At 40.3% G+C, this 24135-nt stretch overlaps 1 protein-coding gene across 1 annotated transcript; it reads left to right on the top strand.

Moving 5' to 3' along the window:
* The first annotated feature begins 4131 nt into the window (after positions 1-4131).
* Positions 4132-24023, top strand: LOC124071902 (filamin-A-interacting protein 1-like). Its single transcript, XM_046412951.1, has 6 exons — positions 4132-4353; positions 13347-13641; positions 14074-14247; positions 14408-14586; positions 19619-22424; positions 23388-24023. The coding sequence occupies exons 2-6, from the start codon at positions 13354-13356 to the stop codon at positions 23592-23594; spliced, it is 3654 nt and encodes a 1217-aa protein (XP_046268907.1). The 5' UTR covers positions 4132-4353; positions 13347-13353; the 3' UTR covers positions 23595-24023.
* Positions 24024-24135: the final 112 nt, after the last annotated feature.

Raw genomic sequence — 24135 nt, 5'->3', positions numbered from 1 at the left:
TTTTAATGTGTAGTGTAGAGAAAAAAAATCAGCATAACATGATCATTGTTTCCGAAGTGATTTTTGTGACAAATAAAACCGAATAAGATCCTGTCTGTCACAGCTCAGGAAAAATAATCTGTACACCTGGAGGTTTTGGTGGTAAATAACCAAAGGTAGTCTGATGATACACTCTATGGCTGTGATGTTAAATGAATAGTTTAACGTTTTGGAAAAACGCTTATTCACCGTATTTCTAAGAGTTAGATGAGAAGAAGAATACTACAGCTAAATATGTAGCTAGAAGTGGCAGCCGCCTAGCTTAGGTGGGCAAAAAACATGGGAAAACAGTTGTCCAAAGATCATACAATCCATGGCCCAGCAGGTAGCTTGCTAGTTTAATCCACACTAAAACCTAAATATAAAAGCAAACATTGTGCCAGACTATTTTTTGGCTTGGAGCGGCGACTTGCTGGTCACCTCACAACTGGAAAGCCAGCTGCTTCCTGTCTTTATATTAATTAAACTAGCTAGCTGGCTGCTGGCTCTAGCTTCATATTTAGCTTACATATTTGAGAGGTATCAATCTTCATATAACTTCACAAAAAAATTATTAAATAGGTGAAATTAAATAGATAATTAATAAATTACCTTTATTGCCCCCCAAAAATTACTGAAATTATTACTGATATTTCTCTTCATCATTCATCTTTGTCCTCCATCCCTTTTACTTAAAATCTTTTTAGTGCCTTTATGGATTCAGGCCAAGACAACATGGAATATGGTGTTCCTGGTCTAATCTCACTTTCTGCTTGGACATCTCATTAGCATCTGTGCGCACAGCGTAAAACTGAAAATGACCCAGGGAAGATGAGGTGACGCCTTTGCTGAAGAGGTGGAAACCAACAGACTTTTGTTAATGTTGCAGGAGTGTTTTGATGACACACACGATCGTTGGCTGGGACCTCAGTCATGTTGTCGGGGGGAAGATATATGTAGGCCTAATGACAAGGTAGTGTCGAGAGACCTGTATGAAAAATTAAGGTATAAAAGTGTGTGTGTGTGTGTCCGTGTTCTTACACACAGAAGGCAAAGGTGATATGGGTTACATCATTTGACAAAACTGGTTTATGACATTATAAATGAATTTGCCAAATATCTCATTGTCTTCATTTGCCAGGCTTACTTTGACACAAGTCTCAAAAAGATTTATGCCGTAGCTGCTCGTCAGATGGATGATAGAGCTCAATTCAACATTTTATCATCCATCTTGCATTAATTAAATCTGTGCTATTCATTCTGATCATATTATAAGTGTGGGAATTGCAACTACTCCAACCGGCCCATATTTCTACTGTGATTCATACCGACCGCAGCCCCAGTAGGCCCAGACAGGACCACCATCCTGTGGGCATTATATACAGAGTGAAATCACAACAAACCTCTTCCTCACTGAATCCCACCACATGACTTCATTTTGGGTGTGGGAATCATGGCATTCCATCAAAATACACTTCTCATGACCTCAGTTTGGATAGAAGTTCCTTTTCGGTACCGCATAGGGGATGACTTCATATGTGGGGAGGAAGGCGTCTGTCAAACAAATGTGCTTTGTTTTTTAATTTTTCTTTGTTCACTTTGACTGTCAGGCACAGCACAATAAAAACGCAAAAATGGCTCAAGAGCTTGTAAATTCTCAGGTGACCTTGTTTTTTCAGGTATCTAGTGGCACTTGGGAAAATAATAGTTTCTGTGTCAATCCATTTTCTATTACCTATTTGTCTGCTGCAGAAAGTTTTCATTTCATCGGACAAAACATTACATCATCCCCACACCCACATGATCCAGCATTGTGGCTATGTGTGAATAAAACCACTGTTGGTTCATATGTCCATTGTAACACAGAAGAACTGACAAACAGGTGGAAAATGTGTTCATGTCCATCTGACACAATTCCTCAGTGAGTTTATTTGATGGTTAGCTGCTGTGTTTTTTGTTTGCTTTGGTTTCTATCTAGAGATAAGAATATCATAATGTTCAGCATGTCCTTCCCTGAGGTGAATACTTTCACTTTCCTGCAAAGGACAGTTCAGGCTGTGAGGCACTCCCTTCACTCCCTCAATCAGGATTAAATTATCCATCTACCCAACATGTCGTATAGGTAAATGATAAACAGTCAGTGATTATCACAAGACACAAACTAATGAAACATTAACCAATAACAGCTAACAACAGTCAGGTTGAAAACAAATGGATTTCATCAGCTTTTTTGCTTTTTTTTGTCATTGTCAAATCAATTGTGACATTGTGGGACACTGTATAATCCTATTATATATTAAATGATCTCACTTAGTTATTTGACTTCACTGCTTATGTGAAGATAATTTCCATATATGTAGAATACAGAAAGTTTCTGTCCTCTTTATGTCATTTCATAAATACAATACATTTTAGGTAGTAAATATGATATTGTCAGCACAATATTGTAATATTGTGACATAACAGGTTAATCACTATGAGTGGCTTCTCTGAGCTTTTTTTCTGTTTTGTCTGTTCTGTGCTCTTTACTTTAACCTGACATTTTGTTTTTAGGCCTGTAGCCTACAATATTTCATTCAATAAAATATATTTAAGAAAGCAGTTTCTAAGCTAGGACTGTTAGCTAATGGCTATCCTTTTAGTTCACAGTTCATTCAAAACACGTCTTTGTACATCAACCGGTGTCTTATACGTGTCCGCAACCAAGAAGAAGTTTAAATTGTGAGGGTTAAATTAAAGTGGCTGGTGCTGCACAGCTAAACATCCATCCATCCATTCATTTTCTATACCGCTTATCCATCAGGGTCACAGGGGAGCTGGAGCCTATCCCAGCTGACTACAGGCGAGAGACATAGAAGGGCCCAGAACGGGATTCGAACCTGGAACCCTCTCGCTATGAGGCAACAGTGCTAACCACTGTACCACTACAGCTAAACAATTACAACAAATTCCTCTCTTCTGAACTCAGTCCCTGAAAGATCAGTATTAACGAGACATTTGCTTTAAATCAATTGATTTTGCAGCAAAATTTTGACATTTTAGCTTGTGACTGTCTTTATGCCATCTAGTACAGGATGGAGTCACACATGAAGATGTACAGGTTTTAGCAACAGTTTGCATTTATGTATGAGATAACTATCTAACCTGAGTTGATTTTCTTTAAAGGGCCAATCAACTAAGTTAACTGGGTGCTAGATGGAAATAGATAGATAGAGAGCAATTTTATGCTGACCTTGAAAGGTGGCTAAATGCTATCTAACAAACAAAAAAGTAGGTGAAACAAGTTTATGTATGTCTACTTTCTACTTCTTCTGTGCTTTTGTCTAACACGATACCCTGGCAGCAAAGTTTACTATTGCCATTGATGCAGAGCACAATTACTGTACCTCAGATTTAGATCTGGCCTTGTTTTTTTCATGTACAGCCAAAAAGGTATACTAGCTGCCAAGATTCTGGAAAATTTCAATCAGCCCCCCTTAAGTCAGCAGTTGGTGGCTCCTTGGACCGCTATTAAGGCTTGGGTGGCTGCTGTCACCGGACTTTCCCAGTATGAGAGAATGGCATGGTTCAGCTGTCACCAAGGGTCAGTGGAGAGAATTAGCTCTCTAACTGGCCAGCCAAAACATCTAACATTCAGCTAGCCTCAGCTGCTAACAGTACTCTTGTTGGCAAGAGTAGACAAGTTAAATATAGAACTATACTTTTAGACTTGGTGACTCAAGTTAAAGAGAGTCGAGAGGGACAATGGAGGATGTTGGCGACTGAAAAGATCTGGCTCTGTGACAAAGGACATCACACCGCACCTCTGCCATTCTCCTCACCAAGCAACAGCTCCTTTCAACCACTGAGGGAGCAGAATAATGCCTGCCTACCTCCACCCCCAACCCCCCTCCCTTTCATTCTCAGACACTCAGACTGACTTCTCGTCACGATAGGAGGAAAACAAAATGAGAGGTGTGTTTTAAACTGCTATGTGGATCACAACTGGATAGGCTGTGGGAGTGAAAGGGAGGGAGGGTGAGAGAGAGTGAGAGAGAAAGAGAAAGAGAGAGAGAGAGGGAAGTTACAGTGTCATGCCGTTCATGCTCTCTACCATTCCCTTTCTGACCTGAAGAACTGAAAGGAGAGTGAGTGAGAGAGAGAGAGAGAGAGAGAGTGAGAGAGAACAGAGCTTGAGATGGCTCTTGGCACAACTCAGTAGCCAGCTCAAGCAGACACCACAAGTGGACCACACTTGTGAAGCCAGAGGATATTAGTGGATACTTGAGTGCCTTTTCTATAGGATTACTCTTGATTGACTACTGATTGTTAAACCTGGGGACAACAAAACAAAAGGTGAGTAAACAGTTTCTCCTAAATTTCTCCAAAACATTCTTGTTCTCAGTGCCCTTGTCAGGGAAACAACCAGAGACAAGTGTGAAGCTTATCAGCTGTCCTGTTTTCACACTAAAATATAGGAAATGGCTCAGGTGTATTGCAGGGGCTACTCATTAGCTGCAATAAGTTTAAGAAGCTATAAAGGGCATTGGTTAATAGATATACACCCCTTTGGCTTCATTTCAGTTGTGGTAAGAGCTGTTCTGCACTGTATGAATGAAACAACTCTTTCCTGAAGCATGTACTTAATTCAGCTCACTTTTTATACAATCAAATAATGTGCATTTCTGCATGTTGACAAGACAAAACAAGGGTCTACTCTGTGTGCTGTTAATGGCAATACAGTTTTGACGTTGTGACAATGCATACAGAAACAAAAGTCATGAATCAAACATTTCTCAATGAATTGCATCTTACATTGCTGTATGAATAAGGTCATTTAGCATGGAGGTTGTCGTGCATTGCATGCCGATAAAGAAGCCCACAGTTCCACCAGAAAACAGAGGATGATGGTGCATTGAGACTTTGAGAATACAACAGAAAGAGAAGTGATCTACATGATTTGTCAGCTCATGTTTGTGAATCATATCACTCATATAGAAATACACAAATGCAACTTTGACACTCAGGTTCTCCTTCAGGGGCCAACTCTTCTGCAGCACCATGTAGCTCTCACTACTGAAGTTACTGTATACACGCCAAGTACAAATACACACCACTGCTTAAAGTTAAGAAGCATCTGAGGCCCTCACGAGCTGCAGCAGGATGACATCTTTCATCCTGATTATTTATGGATGGTAATGACGCCAAAATGAATTCCATTTCATCGGCATGAAGTCATCGCTTCAGAGGAGACACATGGCTCTTGCTAGCTGCTAACTGTCCATTTGTCAAGCGCACATCACTTTGCCTAAAAACCGAAAACCGAAAATAAAACATGAACTGTATCTCATCCTCAGCTAGGGAATGTAACGCAGGTGTGGCTTGTAGGCTGCTGTCAAAGATCCTTTCTGTCAGTGTCCAGGGGCTATGTACAACTTCACCCTTCCCCCTGCCTCCCACCCTCTCCAGCTGATGTGGCCTCTTTGCACTTGGTGATATCACCGCTGACACACGACAAAGAGAATCAGTTGAACGATATTACTCATTAACATTTTTGCGCTTGTTCCAGCTTTAGCAAAACTCATCCTCTATCCCTGCACAAAGCCAGCAATGTCTGTGGAGCTCAATTGGGAAAATGGCTACTCGAGAAAGACAGATTTACGAGTAAGACTGATTCATTTACAGTTGCAACTTGTAGATGAACAGGTTTTGTTGTAAATCAATAATACGGTCCCTGTTAAAACTGAAATCAAGCCGGCCGAGCCTGGGTGTTTACCAAAGCAGCATTGATTTGACTTGCAGGAAATGTGTCACTGGCTTACTTCATGACATTACTACAGCTCTGTGTCACTTGAGTTGTTGCTCATACAGAAGGTGACATACTGTAATTTATCTGTGAGGTACAAGAGAGTATGAGAGTGCTCCTTTTCATTGCTGCATCGTTTGACAATGTCCAACTGACAGAGCACGATATAGGAAGGGACAGTCCAGACATGCTGAATTGTCTGCATGGGCAGCACTGTGTTTCTGCATAAAGCACATTGTTTCAATTAATTGGTTTATAAACAGGAAGTATTTTTTACAAAATAAATAAGAAAATACCCAGTGAATTTTTTTTAGTGAAAAAAAAAGAAATATTTTGAAAAAGGAATAGCTGTAAGACACCATGCAGCAAGAAAGTGTGTTTCAAATGTGTTACTTTCATTATTCTTTGACACATTTGTGGTCTCCTGCACATTATCAACTGAGGGACCCTGTTCCTTTCTTCTTATCCATGTGTGTCTGTGCTTGTGTGTTGTATGTGTGTGTGTTTGAGAATATGTCTGTGTGCAAGAACACAGACACAATATAGTGGGAGCTCATTGCTGCCAGTAGTCCGTCTCTTCCCCATACGTCTGGTGGGCCTCAACAACAGCTGTCACTGACACATGCACAGCTCCAGTCATATAAGGGCCTCTGCTTGAATTCCAAAAATGCAGTTTAGACACATTTGGATATTTCGCAGAACAGTCGTACTTACAACTCATGTTCCCTTGGTTTAAAAATAAGTCCTTAAAACCACAGCAACTCAAGATCTTCTCAAGTTCATTTGATATGTAGTGAATGAGCAAGATGGCACACATAGATTGGTTGTTGACTTGTAATAATATTAGAACTAGTGAGGTCATTCTTACAGTACATGAAGTATGTACATACATAGAGTAGGAATCACCCAAGTGTCACAAACGTTTCAGGTTCATCAGAGCTTAATAGTCTGTAACGGTTACTCTATCTTTTAGCTTATAAATCATGCATTGCACCATCACATCTTTCTCAGCAGGACAAAACTACTTTGGTTTGATGTATGAGACACTTGAAATTTCACAGAGGGGAAATATTAGCTGTTCTCTCAACCATATTCCCACCCATACACATCCCATGCTTTTCTTCTCTTATCCATGTTTTTTGAGGGGAAGTGATTTAATTATGACCCTTCCATTGAGCTGGTGCATGGTGATGATAGCCACCCAGAGATCCCACATCTCCAGTGATGTGACTGAAGTGAAGTAAAAAAACAGCCTGTACTTACTCTGTGGTCCCTTAGTGCTGAAGACCAAATATCACACTGTAATATCACATATCTGTTAGTGAGACTGCCATTTTAGTTCCACCTGCAACAATGCATTCATTCTTTTTTATGATAACTAGTCGTTTTGTTCTCTAAGAAAAAGATAAACAAAAGAAAGATAAACAAAAGACAAAAGAGCCCAGTCACGATAGCAACACAAAACAATACCAACGCTTATTTTCCAATCTTAAATGGGTCAAAGTGGTGATGAAGATTTGAAATAGTGCGGTTAGCCATGTATTTCATTATCATTCCAAGCACACCAAAGTGTGATGTGTTTACTAGATAAGGTCCAAAACAAACTGACAAGCACACACATATTTCAGCCCAACAAAGTTGTGAAGGTTAATGTGTTAGCAAACATATGACTGAGACATCTAACAGACATACCGTTGCACTGGAGTTGTGCTTGTCTAAGCTTGGACCCAAAAATGGCTCTTCTTTTACCTTTGTTTTGGTCTCCACCACCTCCTGGGAAAAAAAATTATCTTTGTCTTTACTTGGCCAGTGACTAACTTTCTTTCCAGTTTGATCCTAGTTTTGCTTTGTAGCTGGCAGCTTTCAGTCTGGACCAAAGTCATGGCCCGCCAGCCAACTGACCAACATTGCCATCCATGGTGCCATTCCGTAAGCATGGCTAAAAACAGCGGGCAGGAAATGAAACTTCCAAACATTATGCTAAAGTGGCTAAAGTAGATGCAGTGACAAAGCTTATTAGAATGTATGAACTTAAATGCCTCTAATACAACTGTGGCATAACTTTAGTCTAGTCAAAATAATGCATTTCACTGATAAAACCTTAAAATGTCCCAACTCTAAAAAAAGGACGCTTAAACTGGCTGTCAGAAAAACTGATTAGTTTTAGGACCACTAGCCAAGACAGAAAATTAAATCCACTGAATGATGAGGTATTCATAAACAAATGGCTGACCCCGTGACATTGTGCCCTATCTGAGGCTGCTTCATCCATATGTCTTGCTGTTTCTATTCATAGAAAGGCCCGAACTCGATCTCTTCCTTGATCCCATGAAGATGACATCCACTCATGCCATTGGTGGTGCATCGGGTTCAGATCACAGACAATCTCAATAGATTGAGTGAATGCTGTTGCTATGGGAATTGCTCCATATTACAACATGTATAAGACTTAGATCATAGATGTGTTCAATTTTTCCCAAGATGTATGTTAGACTAATTATGACAGATGGAGTTGAATCATGTATTCCAGCTGCTGCACCCATCCATATGTCTGGAGACAGCATGTCGCTTCAGAAATGTGGGGCTGGTGCACTGCGTGAATAAATACAATATGCATCAAAGTCTCCCACATACATCAGCATTCATAATGTATATTTCAGCTTATAAAGATTTGCTGTTGCTTGTGTGGATCAACACAGGGAACATATTCATAAAAGAGTGAATATTTAACAAAGTTCCACCAGCACAACTGTCATAAATATGTTATATTTTATAAGTGACTGATCCAGGAACTACCTGTGCTGAGATAAAACAAGGCTATCAAATAACTAATGCGAGAAATTATATGCAGTGAACTCTTCCTACTTTGCACATTAGTGAAAACTTAATTGCTGAAGCAACAGTAGGCTTCACTGAGAGGATCAGGTTTATGTGACATCAGGACTACAAGATGATACCCACCACCCATGCTGACATTTTGATCCAGTTTGTGTTAAAGTTATTGTCACTATGAGGTATTAACAGATGCCATGATTACAGGAAGACAAGCTGTAAATGCTTATCTTTTGTCCATGAAGGCTCTTTGACAGGTCAATTTAGAATTACTAGAAAATGGTCCCAAAAAACGGAATTTGAAGAGAATGTTCCCAAGTCTGAGTCAGCATTGTTATCTGAACAGAAATATCTTGTCATCCATCTCTGCCTAAAGCCTCTTGAATATGGCTGTTATGTAAAATCTGACCCCAGAGGTCACTGGCTGTCTAGCCTGGAACACACTCTCCATCACAATCCTGGAACAGACTGCAGCTTTGTACCCTTGCATGGGAAATAGGTGCTCACAAAACTTTCAATAACAGATGGATTGACTCGTAGCTTCGAATCTTATCTGTGGCTATAGTTTTGATTGAAATTCCCATATCTTGGCTGCATCATGTGTTTTTCTTCTCAAGATGGAAGAGCTTCTCAAGCGTACTGTGATTTATAAGTGTCCTCTGTTAGAACAAGTTGCCAAATGTTCGCATGCAAGATCATTTCCCTCTCCTTATTTAGTTACACTGGGTTGGTAGTGTGAATATTTCAAACACACTGAATCAAACACATAATTTTCCCTATAGCATTGTTATTATTTGTAGCCTTTGTCCCCATCCCTCATTTCTTTTACCCAACCTCTGCCTTTCCTCACTTTTAATATCTAATATAATATCTATGGATATTATATGTGTTCAGCAGTATTATAGTCAGATAATTCAGGAGAGAAAGTGTCTAAAGAGAGAAATAGCATAATGCAATTACTAGACTTATTTCTGAGATTGTATTAAAGATATCTTTCCCAAAACCAACGAGAGATGAACACTACTAAAGGATGTAAATAATTTGCAAGAGACTGGTTGCATCTTACTCAACTGGGGTTCAGATCCTTATAAATTTATGACAAACCTCCTTCGGTCTGATGAGCCCTTGTGTTAAGGAGTTTGAATACAATGAATGTAACTGAGTGAAGCACAAATTCAAGTGTATACACCTTTGAGTGCCTCTTCCCATAATTCATCAGACATTTCCTCATCCAGTTCCTTCTCCTGTAAGGACTTAATGACCTTTCGTGAGGTGGTTTGTAAGGAGCAAATTTGCCTCATTGCTTTAGTTCTGAAGCAGAGCATTCAGCACTGATAAAGTGCTGTTAATCTGACCTGTGTTACAGCCTACTTGCCACTGTGGCAACTACTGATGAGCACTGTATTCTCGTGTATGAAGTTCTTGGAAGAGATGAAATTTCAGACCAAAGATAAAGGTCCTATAGTAAATAGCAATGATATTCACTAACTTGCTGACCACTGGTAAAATTTTCTAGTCCCTTTTTCACATTGGAATGGAGGCATGTGTTTTGTGGGGACCTATAAATACTCATATATGTGACAGCTGGACTTGCCCAAACCATGGGATAGATTAGGGGTCCTGCTTTAAATTTAGGCTCAGGCCTTGACTGGGGCCTTCCTGGGTATTAGACCACCCTTTCATATGAAGAGGCACTATGGAATTGGATGCTGCGTAATCATTAGCATTGTGCCGATGGTTTAGATGCCATAAATGTGTGTTGGCATCGTGGCGGGTTGGTATAGACATCAGAGTAACTGTATATTGTCTGCCAGCTTTCCTCTATTTTTCAAGAAGACAACTGGGAATGTTGTATGTCAGACTGGAATGTGGGGCACGTGGCATTTGGAATCCCCATTTGTTGCTTGGGAGAATTCACTATAATTAAGACAGTGGTGACCAGTCAAGGTGGATCAAAGATTTGTCATCAGTGGGCTTTAATGACAAGCAGACTTTGATGACAAAGTGTTGTCATTTGTAACTTCACTGACCTGATAATTTATTGTATTGGGCAGTTTAACAGAATGAGTTTCTTTATGTTCACTGAATTGCTATTTTCACATGAACTTTTTTATAGTGATTTAGCACTCAGCTCTAACTACACACACTGCCACACTCTCCTGTGTGCTCTGCTGCCCGGGAGTCACACCAAGAAATGAGGTGAGCTGTTACAGTAGCTTCTCTGGATTTTCATGGCATCACACCAGAAATGAAAAATAAACCACAGAGTGCCTAACTCAGCGTCAACCATTTTTTCTTATTTGGGAACTCAGCCCAAGTCATTTACAGTACTGCACATGCTTCTGTGTTTCATCACTCATGATCCAGTAGTGCCTGTTTTTATGCCCTGCACCAGTGGACATTTCTCTGGCCACTCAAATTCTCTGGCACTGCTTGAATAGGATGAACACTGTAGGCTCTTGTGTGTATTGTTGTGCCATGACATTTGACTCAATGATAGTGAGCCCTAAGCTGAAACTAATCGTTATGGACAGGAAAGGAGGCACTGCAATTAATCTCCAGTTAAGAGCCAGCTCTGCTCGGAGCCAGCGTGCACTGACTGAACCCTCAGAACTAAGATAAGAAATGTACTTAATGTGTTGGTTCATCAGATTTTTTTTTTCTTTTTGGTTTGAACTGAGATGCATTTGTTGTTATCTTGCACTCTTCCCTCTCATGTGCTTGCGACTTTTTCCTGGAAACGGGTAGGATTCAAAGAGACTGGTTTTAAGCATCATTAGGATTCCCTGCAGTCTTAACTTCTACCACTATTACAGAAGAAGATAAACATTTTTCTTGATGTGGACCAAAACCTTTGATGGACTCACTTTCAAACCCTTCGACATCATATATGCAAAGTCAAATTCCTCATCTATAACAGCCCATTCACTTTCATCACCTTCTTTTAATCTTGTTAGACTGATTCAAATGGTTTTTGATGTTGAGACTCTCAGATTTCAGATTGCCTCAGAGTATTTGGGCATAGCTGTGTGTGTGCATACTGTATATTACCCCATATACAGTATACTGCAGACAGTGCGCATGTATTGTTTGCTTTGTTGCTATTATATGCATTCAGTGTTGTGCTTAAGAGACAATTCATGACATTTTGGCAAGCTTGCTTAGGATGTCTCAATGCATGATTCAGAGGTCAGGGTGCTATGAGATCACCAGAGTGCTACAGTGGGGATTTTGGGGTCCCGGAGGCGTTTTCTGTTTGTGATTAAAAAGCGCTGGTGATGTCATTTCTGAAATCGATCACGAAGAGTACACTCTTTCAGTGTCTCTAGGCTGTTGTGTTTGTTTAAGCTCTCTTAAACAAACACATGTCTGCAGACACATAAACATAGATGCTTGTTTTCACGTTTATAAAGAGAAAGAGAAACACGACAAACACATGTTGTTTTGACAGTGCGTTTTTGACTATTTATTGCAGGGATTCCAAACCACAGATACTTGTTCAGCTAATCTGAGAAAAAAAAAAAAATCAAAAATGCTTCCATACATTTGTGTTCAAGAGGAAAATGCAAACAATACAAACTGGTGTGATGTCTATGCTGACTGCACAGCACACCCCTCTCACTAACCTGAAGCTCTTTTAACGCATGAACACCAAGGGTTGCTGCTGAGAAAGCTGAAGCAAGTTAAAACAAGCAGAAAGTAACTGATAAACAGATGAAATAGCAAAATAGCAATCTAAAAATAAATTAAAAGTTTGAAATAAAACAACAAATTGACAACAGAATCTGTTAAATGGGAGTCAAATGGCTCAGTGGCTGAAATGTCAAGCTTCTGTCACTGCAAGCGATACTGGTACAAATGTGTGCATGACAAAGCAATTGTTTTTTCACAGATTTTTAAAATCCAATTTTTAAAAATGTAATAAAGTTAAATGACATCCAGTTAAAAATCATTACAGACAAAAAAAATACCACTGAAACATAAGTGAACAATATGTGTATTTCAACCCACAATGATTAGCTCAATGCTATTCTCCCAACTCGCTGTATGTTAAAGTAATCAAAGTCACAAAACAAGCAAGCTATAGACAACTTCAGCATGGCTTGTGTTGTTATAAATGATTAGTGTAGTAAAATTAAATTCACAGTCTGTCATCAATGGATTTGTTTTCAGAATCTGGATTAAATATTTGACTCTCTGGCTTTTAATGTCAGCAGCGAAGGTTAAAACACCCAGGAGTGCAACAAATGTGCTTCTCGACTGTCAACACTCAGCATGACATACACAAACCACACACCACCACACAATGCAAAAAATGGTTTAGGTAATAATGGATCTTCATTCCAGATTAGGAATCATTCCAGGACAATGGCATCCTGCAATTCTGTCTATTTGCACAGCACATCAGTGTGAGTGTACATGTCATTGGATAAAAGTGGGTCAGTAAGGCGGCAAATGAGAAGAGGAGATGTGAAAAAATGACAGTCAAGGCCTGAGTCATAACTTTAAATTGTGAACATGCACAACACAATCTGTAATATTAGACATTACATTAGTATTGGAAAGGTATTATTATCTTTTCAGAGGACAACTTTCTGTTGAAGCTAAATGACAGGGAAAGTAACATAAGAAAATAAACTGTGCCAAAGAACTCACAAGATTTGTGTTATCATTATTATTATTATTACTGTTTTTTCTCTTCTTGTTGCAGGTAGAGCATGAGGTCCAAAAGCAGCAGGGTGGAGAGCTCGGCCAATGGGGTGCTGGGAGTTCCACAGGGTAACCATGACATCAGCCAAGAAAAGGAAGTTGTTTTGCCTGTGAAGAGTTTAATGGCCAAAGTTCAGCAGAAGGAGGGTGAGGATAAGGTGGAGGTCGAAGTGATCTCTGACAAAGAGAAGTTACTGATTGATTCTTCTGACACTGGAGAAAAAAAAGATTACATCATGGATCTGTCCAAAAAAGATCTGCTAAAACTGCTGGGAATCATGGAGGGAGAGGTTCAGGTGGGTTCAGTGTTGTTCTCCATTGTATTTGCCCTCTCTTTGACTTGTGTTGATAAGCAGGGAAAGAGAACACAGATGTGAAAGGCACTGAGGATTAACAGAAAAGAAGTTTGAATGGAAAGTGCTGATGCCGCCTTTGGACTGAGTTGGACTGCTGTTTCTTTGCACAATAGCTCTATCTTGTGGGTGAAAATGGCAGTTTAAAATGCCTCAGAAAGCAAGCAAATGCGCCATGTGTTAACCAAGTGATTATTTAAAAGAAATCTTCCATTCAAGATGCAAATGCTACAGGAGTTTAAACATCCTAAAACTGGACCTACCTTATCCAGAGACATTTCAGGAAAAATGCCAAATTCACATGTTTGGATCCATTTTTAATGCATCTTTGCATCTTGCATTTTTGTTTTTCTTGTATTATCTCTGTGATTTCAGGCCAGAGAAGATGTCATCTGCATGCTAAACTCAAAAAGGGCCATCCCAGAAGCCCTCGAGTCACGATATGGCTGCGCTGTCCCTGGTTCGGCCCTCCAGGCCCTGCAGAGGGACAGCTTCATTAGTGGCACCGAGCCGCACAACCACATTGTTTACCAGAAGCCTATGGCTGAGGTCAGTCAGCAGCTGTTAGTCACACAGAAATGTTTCTGTCTGGTCATTTAATTTTTCTTTTTTTAAAATGTTTTAAATGTATAGGAGGTTATATGGAACATAACAGCAAATAAAAATCAGTGTTTTGTGTCCTTGCATGTGTTGTTGCATGTTTCCCCAGCTGGAACGTCTCCAGGAGAAGCACAGGGAGACATACAGGAGGATGCTGGGCCAGTTGTTGCTCGCTGAGAAGTGCCACCGCCACACTGTCCATGAGCTGGACACAGAGAAACGCAAGCATGCAGACTACATGAATAAGAGTGATGACTTCACCAACCTTTTGGAGCAGGAGAGAGAAAGGTGAGGGTTAGGGGGGTTAGGAGGAGGAGAGGAGTGGGAGCAGGAAACTGCCACACTGTTAAGACAAAGAAAAAAAGGTTTATTAGTCAGAAACACTGACATACATTTTCAGGATTGTAATTAAATGGATTATATAAGTGGCTACTTTATTTACAATAGTAAAACACAATATATGTTTGGTATATGGAGAATTCATTGGCAAGAAAGAAAGAAAGAACTGTGCTGTAATGGTGAAAGAGAAACAGGTGAAAGCAGTTGGGGAGAGTGATGAGGAGAGAGAGGGAAAGGAGAAACTGAAAACATGAATTAGGGGGCCATCATGATGCATAAAACTAGTGAGGGACACGCAATGTATAAGAGGTGTGAGAATCCAGGGAGAAATTGACATTGGAGAATGTGTGAAAGTTGGCCTCATCATGTGAGTCACAAAAGAGGGAAGAGAAGAGGAGAGGAGGAGGAGCTTATTACTAAAGTGATAACCTCACGTGCTTTTGTTTGACAGGGAGAGGTAGTGAGCTTGTGGAAGAGAGGAGGGAGGTGGAGTGGAACTTGTAGGTGAGGAATGGGTGGGGTCATGCGCTTTACTGTGGAAAAGAGGGAGGTCAGTGGCAGAGAGGGGAGGAGACAAGGCCACTTGGTGGGGGATCAGGAGCAGAGACAAGTGAAGGAATAAAGCACTTTGAGAGGAGTAAACCTCCCATGACATCATCTGTGCAGTGAAGTCATTACTGAGGTTGTGACCTGGCTTGTTGGTCAAGAGGAGATGAGGGATGAGAGGTTGGGTGGAGAGGGGATGGTTACATCATGTGTGTGAGTGGAGGGCCTCACAGAGATCAAACAAGCTTGGCTGTGAGTGTGTAGATGTGCACTGAATGTGTATGAGAGAGGAGGCCCTACTAATTAATGTACTTACAGATGAAAGAGTTTAATTGGCTGTTGCTTCTTGTATTTTGTTGCACTTCCCATAGCAGATCGCTGTCCATTCTCACACAATGACCCTGAGAAATGGGGACTTTGTGTTCATAAATGTATATTGTACATGTACGTTAACATAGCATCAGTAGTTTTCCAACAGGCATGATAGCATGTGTGCAGGAGACAGACAGAGTAAGATAGCAAATAATGTTTTCTGCTATTTTCTTGATTTTATCCACTGTAACTTGTTTGTTTTCTTTTTAATATCATTATTATTTGGCATATTGAATTGAATTGAATTGTAAAAGTGAGAGCATCTGTAGCATACTGTGTAGTACATACATATACTCAATGTACATATAATCAGTCATCTGTAGAGAAGACTAGACCACTCATATGCCGTATTTCATGACCTGTCAAAACTTCAAACAGTTCATTTGCAGCACGGACCCAGTGGAGGCACTGACTACCTCACTTCCTAGAGCTTTTACTGCAGGACGCAGGAAACAGACCATAGAAGTTAAATCAAAGTAATGACAGCTGAGCTGCCATTACACAGTGAGGCGGCTGGGAAATGAGCAGCAACTTTATCTCAGCATTTTAACTACTTCTCTGGCTGGTTTCATAAGGCAGAGAAAGAGTGCAGTCATGATTCAAAACATTTCAATAAAGAATTTGTTCTTGATTGGATATCAGTGTACACTTAAGTATTGTTTGTGTGCAGCAGACTGAATACATATTGTGTTCTGCTGAAGACTTTGCTTGACTGACATTCAACTGAAGTTGAGTCTCAAGCATATCTAACCTGAAGCAAAATATACGCATGCATGAGTTCAGAAGTAGTGCAGCGATAAAATCATGAAATGATTGGTTTTGGTTTTCACTTTGATGTACAGGCAAATTTGTGCATCTTACCATCTTAAAAAAAAATGCCCTCAGGAGGTAGTGAAAAGAGTAGTCCACAACCATGCTAGCAGCTCTGTGAGGCTGAGCAATAAGTCTGGCCTTCAGTTTGAAGCATATGGCAGAAAGCATTGGATCCCTTGATCCTTGCTTTGCATGTAAGACAGAGGTGACCTTCTTTTCCCAGGTACTTTCCAGCATGTTCCTTGGTTCATGTACAGGTTCGCCTCTTACAGAGATAGTGAAAGGGATGAGCTCTGCAAGGTCTTGATCTGTCAGTACGTGCAGAGCCCAGATTCTTCAATATGTTCCTATAGAAGTACACTAAAGTGACATAAACAGAAAAGGGCAAGAGAAATAACTGTGTGGACTATTGATTAATGGATGAGCCGACATCAATATGCAAAATACAGATGAGCACATACTGTGCATAAGCAGATTCAAAAGCACGACAACATTACTTTGCACAAACGTATTTGAACCAAAACCTTTAGAGAAGCATGCACATGTCTGGTTCTGCTATGTTTTGACATTCACTCTTTCAGGTGAGATGGAAGCATGTCATCATCTCATCTTTATCAGTGTGATCTCCTCCAGCCATCTTAGTGAGAGTGAAGAAAGAAAAGTCAGAGGTCTTGTGCCAAACATCTACAGGAATGCAGAGGATGGGCACAGGATATGTCTGTCAGGTTCTGACTGGTAAACATCAGTCATTAACACCTTAACAACAGAGCAATTTATATGTCAAGAAGTTAAAATATTTAAGTGACATGGCAGCATGTGTAATGATTAATGGAAGAAAAGACTCCCAGTCCATTCCCGTTTCAAAGAGCGCAAGTCACGCAAACAAAATGAAAATGCAGTTCGGGAAATGAAAACTAAAATCAGTCTTATGTACCGTACATTATCACTGGCTCTCTTGCTTAACATTTAATGCTTTTTCTCTGTCAAGAGAGGTCATTACTGTACAATTCAGTGTTTTGACAGCTTTTTGGCAGTTCATGTCTACTTCAGTCCTCAGCCTCCAGACACAGAGAGGCTGAATGTGCCTCTGAGCAAAATTTCCCAGGAGGCATGGGATGGGGATGAAAAAAAATTTCTTTTGTGAAGGTTGGCTTATGGATCACACCTGTGTATTTGCTTAAGAAATACATTTTTATGTCTTTGACACACACTAAAAAGCTGGAACCTTAATTCAAACAATACACGTAAGCCTACAATGCATTTGAAAGAAGAAACACATGCTGTTAAGGTACAAAATAATATGAGTGTTTTCCCCTCTCCAGTTAGAATGCATTTCAAGTTCTGTCTTCCTTGCAGCTGACCATTTAGATTCATAGCATTAGCCAAACATTTGAGGTAGCCATTTAAGACTGAATACACTGCACACATCCAATATTATTGTAATTATTTCTTCCTTAGTAACAGAGCAAAGCTTTGCAAGACTAAACTATGATTACATGACTTGACCACTGGAGCCAAATACCACTGACATCATGACTTGACCTTTGTGTGGAAGTAATTTTATAGTGCCAATTTCTAAGCTATCAATGACATCTGACTATATAAGTATGCATTTTAAGAGCTGCTCTCTGAGATGGATGGATGGACCTTTTGTACAGCAGCCAGACCCACAAATTCCATTTGGCAATGAAGGCTGCCGGTAATGTGAATCAGTGTAAATGTTTACTGTCGTTTACAAACTGAGAATCAACATTTACACTTTCAAACTAAACCTGATTCAGAGACATGTGGTTATGAAAACTATTATTTGTAAAAGATTAACCCTATCGATACTGTTTAATGCAAAAGTCAGAGCATAGCACTTCATAAATCTATTGTCATGGTTACATATCCTCCCAGATCATCTTCTCCTCAAGGGAAACATCCAACTCATCCATATCTGCTTTCCTCATCACATGTTGACTTTGTAAGAAACCCAGTTCAAGTCTAGTTTCCCCTCAAGTGGAACTTCAGCAGACATTCTCTCCTGTCTCCTATGCCAGTGAGATTATAGCGTCCAGTCTGCAGAGGCAATATCCTGTGCACTGTGGGAAATGGAGATATAGTTTAATTTGCACTAAACTTGCACTGAACCTGATATTTTTGAGAAAAATGTTAATACACCTTCATTCTTTGTACTACTGTTGTAAACCTTCTGAAAAAGAATCTATGGTTAGGTTGTTGTATGTGTTTTCACTCAGACATGCCATGTTTTAAGGAAGCATGAAAATTGGGGAGCATTTTGAAAAAGACTCCTCCTTTGGCAAAGGTCCCACCCCCCTCCCAATGTCCACAGAAGAGCTGCACACACACTCTCATACTCACTACTGCCTTATATGGATGAGGTGACATCACTCCGTAGAAGTCCGGTGGTGCTCCACTGTATTTATTCACCTTTCATTGTCCTGATAACATGCTTGGAATGTGACGGTGGAAGGTCTGTGGAAAAGGAGGTTCTCATGTGGATTTTGTAAATTGCCAAACAAAAGCTTATGTGCCGATTCTAGGGCATTCATGGTAAGTTTGAAATGGGATTTGTTGTAAAGTTTCTGAGATGTTGTGACTGAGTTGAGTTAGTGTTTTGAAAGAGGTTGATTTTGAACATTTACAAGCTACCGTTTAAGTTGATGGACAATGTCCCTTGTTTTGCTGGTGTCTATATTAATTTGATTACTTTTGCAATGCAAAAATGTTCCAGGTGAATATTTTATTAAAATGTCCCCGGGAGTGTACAAGCTGGAGAAGATGCAGCTTTGCATTCAATCTGCTTTGCATGCATTTTGTTTGACCCGGAGATGAGAATGGGCATGAGCAGCATAGAAAGAAGCTAAGAGAAAACAAGACCACTTGTTGAGGGGGGTGTTAGTTAAACTTTCACCAGTAGTTTGTATTCTTAGTATCTATCCCAACAACAGGAATGAAAATAACAGGAGTGTTTGGGAGTTGTAGTCTAGTTCTTTTTCATTTGTCCCTCTTTATCTTATCGCTTGTTCTGCATAGGAATATAGCATCTATGTCCTTCCTTTCATTGCACTGTATACAGTAACATAAAAAAAATACCATCAAATTCTAATTCATCCCAGATGACTTCAAGTGTTGGACTCAGCAGCAATAGTCAATCCCTGGATTTCTGTGAAGAAAGAAGAAAAGATTATTTATTACATTTTTAAAATCCTAATCCTTGCTTTTGTTTTTTATCTTCACATTTTAGACTGAAGAGGTTGCTTGAGAACGAGAAGGCCTACCAAATAAGAAAGGAAAAGGAGTACTCTAAACGTCTGGAAAAGGTACAGGAGGAATTGGTCAAGCTGAAGTCTTTTACCCTGATGTTGGTCAATGAGCGCCAGCAGCACCTGGAGCAAATGGACCAACAGAGCCAGCGGGTCCAGGAACTCAGCCAGCAGCTCCAGCAGCGGGAGCAGGCGCTGAATGAAGCCAGGGGGCGGGCTCAGGAAGATGGTCACAGGATGCTAAGTCTGGAGGCTGAACTTAAGGAGAAATCTGCCAAGCTCAACCAACAACATGAGGAGATGAATGCAAAGCTAGCCAGTCAGGAGATCAACAGTCGTCAACTCAGTGCCAAACTTTTAGGGCTTTCCCATAAAGTTGAGGAGCTAGAGGAGAGCAATAAGGCCTTAAGGAAATCTGAGGAAGAACTGCAGGAGCTGAGGGAGAAGATTGGCAAAGGGGAGTGTGGCAACTCCAACTTGATTACTGAGTTGGAGAATTTGCGGAAAAGAGTTCTTGAGATGGAGGGGAAAGATGAGGAGATTACAAAAACTGAAAATCAGTGTAAGGAGCTAAGAAAGAGGTTACAAGAGGAGGATACTAAGAGTAAAGACCTCAGGCTAGAAGTGGAGAAACTCCATAAAAGAATGATGGAGTTAGAGAAACTTGAGGGTGCCTTCAGCATAAGCAAGGCTGAGTGTGCACAGTTACAAACTGCACTAGAAAGAGAGAAGGGCCTGACCAAAGAGCTCTCTGATGAAGTCATAGCTCTCAGGATACGTATGAAAGAGCTTGAGTCTTCTGAACTCAAGTTAGAGAAGTCTGAGCTGAGCCTTAAGGATGACTTGAGCAAGCTGAAGTCACTGACTGTAGCTTTGATGGAAGAAAGAAAGACCCTGATGGAAAGAATGAAGTCAGATGAGAAGAAAAATGAGGATTTAAGTAACATGGTCAAAGTTGAGCAGGGTAAAGTTATGGAGGTGACAGAAAAATTAATAGAGGAAAGCAAAAAATTCCTGAAATTGAAATCAGAGATGGAAAACAAAGTAGAGACACTAACCATAGAAAAGGGCGAGCTAAGCACTAAGCTCGCCTATGAAATAGATAAAACTAAAGATCTTAATTCTAAGGTCAGTCAAATGAAGAAGAGGTTAGATGGGTTTGAGCAAGCAGAAAGGCTATCAGTGAAGAATTCTGTGAAATGTGAACAGGGAAGAATGTCTGACCCTGTTAAAAGAGAAGATAATAAAGTTAAGGAACTGACATTTGAAATTGAGCGCTTAAAAAATCGTCTCAAACAACTTGAAGTGGTTGAGGGAGATTTGATCAAGACAGAAGATCAGTATGACATATTGGAGAAAAGGTTCATGACTGAACAAGACAAAGCCAACATTCTTTCCCAACAAGTGGAAGAAATGAGGAGTCAGATAGCACGAAACAAAGCAATTGAGAAAGGAGAGGCGGAGAGCCAAGAAGAAGATCTCCGACAACAATGCAAGAGAGAAGAAGTCAAAACCAGGGAACTGCAGGCTGATATTGTAGCCCTCAAGGAGAAGATCCATGAACTGATGCACAAGGAAGATCAACTTTCTCAGCTCCAAGTGGATTACTCTATCCTGCAGCAGAGGTTCTTGGAAGAAGGGGAGAAAGCCAAGAACATGGGCACTGAAGTTTTCCATTTAACCAGAGAACTGGAGATAGCAAAGCGTCAAAGTCGAGCACTAAGACCCAGTTTGAATGGGAGGAGAATGGTGGACATTGCTGTGACATCCACTGGAGTACAGACAGAAGCATCATCCACTGGCCCAACAGAGGAGGACACCGCAGCTGTGTTTATCAGGAAGTCTGTTCAAGAAGAGAATCACATCATGAGCAACCTCAGACAGAAGTGCCTGAAGAAGCCAACAGAAAAGAGTGGTATTGAGCGTTGCCCTTCATCTAGCAGTGACCTAGGCATGAAGAAATCCTGGATCCCCTGGATGAGGAAAAAGGACCACACCGCTCAAGAGACCAACTTGGAAAAGTCTCCACAAATTAATGGAAATCATTTGCCTTCTGAAGTGACCATGTCCCAAACACAAGGGCAGCCTTTACACATCCGAGTAACACCAGACCACCAAAATAACATGGCCACTCTGGAGATCAGCAGCCCCACTGCTGAGGACTTTTTCTCCAGCTCAGCTCCCCTTAGCCCCAACCCATCTCAACCTAAATCCAGAATCACAATCATTCCCACATACTCAGCTTCAGCCCAGAAGAGAAAGTCCACCATTGGACCTCAGGGCCTTGAAAGAGTCAAGTCTCCAGTCACCATCACAACAATATCCAGAGCCAAATCTTCAGAAAGCAGCCAGGCCCCCTTCTCTGCCTCAGGGAGGCCTTTGTCCCCTGTATCTATTACAACAGTGAGCACTGCTATAGTGCCTGAAGCATCTGCCTCTCCTGAACCCCAGGAGATGACCATGGGTCGAGCTGTTTTCAAAGTTACCCCAGAGAAACAGATGGTTCCAACGCCTATACGAAAGGGACACAACAACACTAGCATAATAACTACCACTGAAGATAACAAGATCCATATTCACCTAGGCAACAGCATCACCCCAAAAATGGTAGTCAGGCCGGTGACTGCTGTGACTGAGAGCAAGGAAATGACTTTATCAACTGGGACAGTTTTGCGTTCCCCTCGCCAAATCACCACAACTGCTACCAGAAGCACACAGAGCAAAGTAATGAGCAGCATCACGATTTCCCCCGTTACATCCACCACTTCCAGACCCACCCATATCACAGTAAGTTTTGCATAATGGTTCTGTTTATGCACATTATGAAATTACATTTTTTTTTTCTTACAGATAGCTTTGGTTTAGTTCATCCGTTATTTGAAATACCTGCCTCACAGCAATTTACTCCTTGTAATATATTAATATTGATGTGAGCAGTCCACTGGAAGTGCTTGCCACCAAAGAAATAATTGAAAAGCAAATGTGATGAAAAGTAGTACCAATTGATATTCCATTTCCCTCCATTATATTGGCTTTTCTTATTCCTCACAGACATATATCTCAAAACCTGAAACCCAAACTAACTGCTTTTCTGGGCTACATGTAAATGAGAAAAAAAATATTTTGCTTTTTAGTTGAATCTTTTTTTGGCGAAGGCTAAAGTCAGCAGTCTATTATCTTAGCTTAGCAGAAAGTCTGTCTGACCATGGTTCAACTCTACATATATTGCACATACAATGTTTCATAAGGTAAATAGGAATGTTAGATGAAGCATCACTGTGTTGGTGTTTCAGTGGACCTGATAATGTGCTCTTTGTGGATCAAATGGGTAGCGTGAGAGAAATGGCCCTGTGGGCAGGCCTCAGAACAGCGTTAATGATGACAGAGTTAATGATGTGGCATTTTGCCACTCTGCTACAGTCGTGCTGTAATTTATAGTTGTTACTCAGTGTTTACATTCACAAACAGCATTGCAGGGCCCAGTGCCTTCTGGCTGACACAAAACAGTCCTGCACCAGTAACAGCACAGTGGAACCTAGCCTGGACAAACACTAACCCACTGGGACTGAAGTGAAAGAATGAATAAATGTTTACATTTTTCTGTCAAACAGTTCATATACCATATAGCCTATGATCAGTTATATTGTTTATAAATTCAGAATTCCTTTTTCCCTGTTACTGGTTTTGCTTCTTTTCCATAAATGCTCATTCTCCTGCCTGAGAAACTTTACTCTCTCTCTTTGTCAACAGACTGGGCATGATGCCCAGACACCTCGCACAGGGCTGACCCGCATCCCAATGTCCAAGAGCCTGAAGACAGGGAAGGCTGTGCTAGGATCCCTGGGGATCTCGGGTGGAGTGAAACTTGAGTCACGAGCTGAGAGTCAATCTATGAAAATAGAAGTTAAAAAATCTACTGTTAATAACAATACTTTACAAAATGGAGGAAAGCCCTGACTGACATAATAGTACCAACAAAACACATTGTCTGTACATATCTAAATATGGTGTTTCAGACATATTAAGACAACACTCGCAGAAGAAAAGTTCCAATGTCTCTGACAACTCAGCTGTACATTACAAATGCACAGAGGCAAGCTGTTAATTTCTCATTTTTGTAAAGTCATTTGTACTTATATCCATTATTTCTGCCATTTAGATAGAAACATGATTTGTATTTACAGTGTGCACTGTGGTGAGCATTTGGTTTAAATATTTCATCAGACTGCGCTGCTACTAACTACTTTTGCTTTGAGTGGTTGTCTCACATATAAGGAGTTTGTTGATAATATTTCAGAAGCACAAACATAATTCAAAATATTTGTTTTCATGTAAATTATGTTTATTTTATCTGTAAAAGAAAAGTATTTTAATAAATATGATTTCAGAGTTGACATTTTCATTTATGTAAGAAAATAAGAAACACAAATGCAGCAAGGACAGAGAAAGAGAAGTGTGTTCAACTTTGCAGACAGGCCAAATCTATTTCATATGAGTG

This window comes from Scatophagus argus, chromosome 15, assembly GCF_020382885.2.
Source record: "Scatophagus argus isolate fScaArg1 chromosome 15, fScaArg1.pri, whole genome shotgun sequence".
Lineage (NCBI taxonomy): Eukaryota > Metazoa > Chordata > Actinopteri > Scatophagidae > Scatophagus > Scatophagus argus.
The sequence above is the reverse complement of the archived record's forward strand: the minus strand, read 5'-3'. Positions and strand labels throughout refer to the sequence as shown.

Excerpts from the sequence above, each read along its gene's own strand:
- LOC124071902 (XM_046412951.1), top strand. The coding sequence starts at position 13,354 with ATGAGGTCCAAAAGCAGCAGGGTGGAGAGCTCGGCCAATGGGGTGCTG. Across the intron at positions 13,642-14,073 it reads TCATGGAGGGAGAGGTTCAG|GCCAGAGAAGATGTCATCTG; the intron begins GTGGGTTCAGTG and ends CTGTGATTTCAG. Across the intron at positions 14,587-19,618 it reads TTGGAGCAGGAGAGAGAAAG|ACTGAAGAGGTTGCTTGAGA; the intron begins GTGAGGGTTAGG and ends TTCACATTTTAG.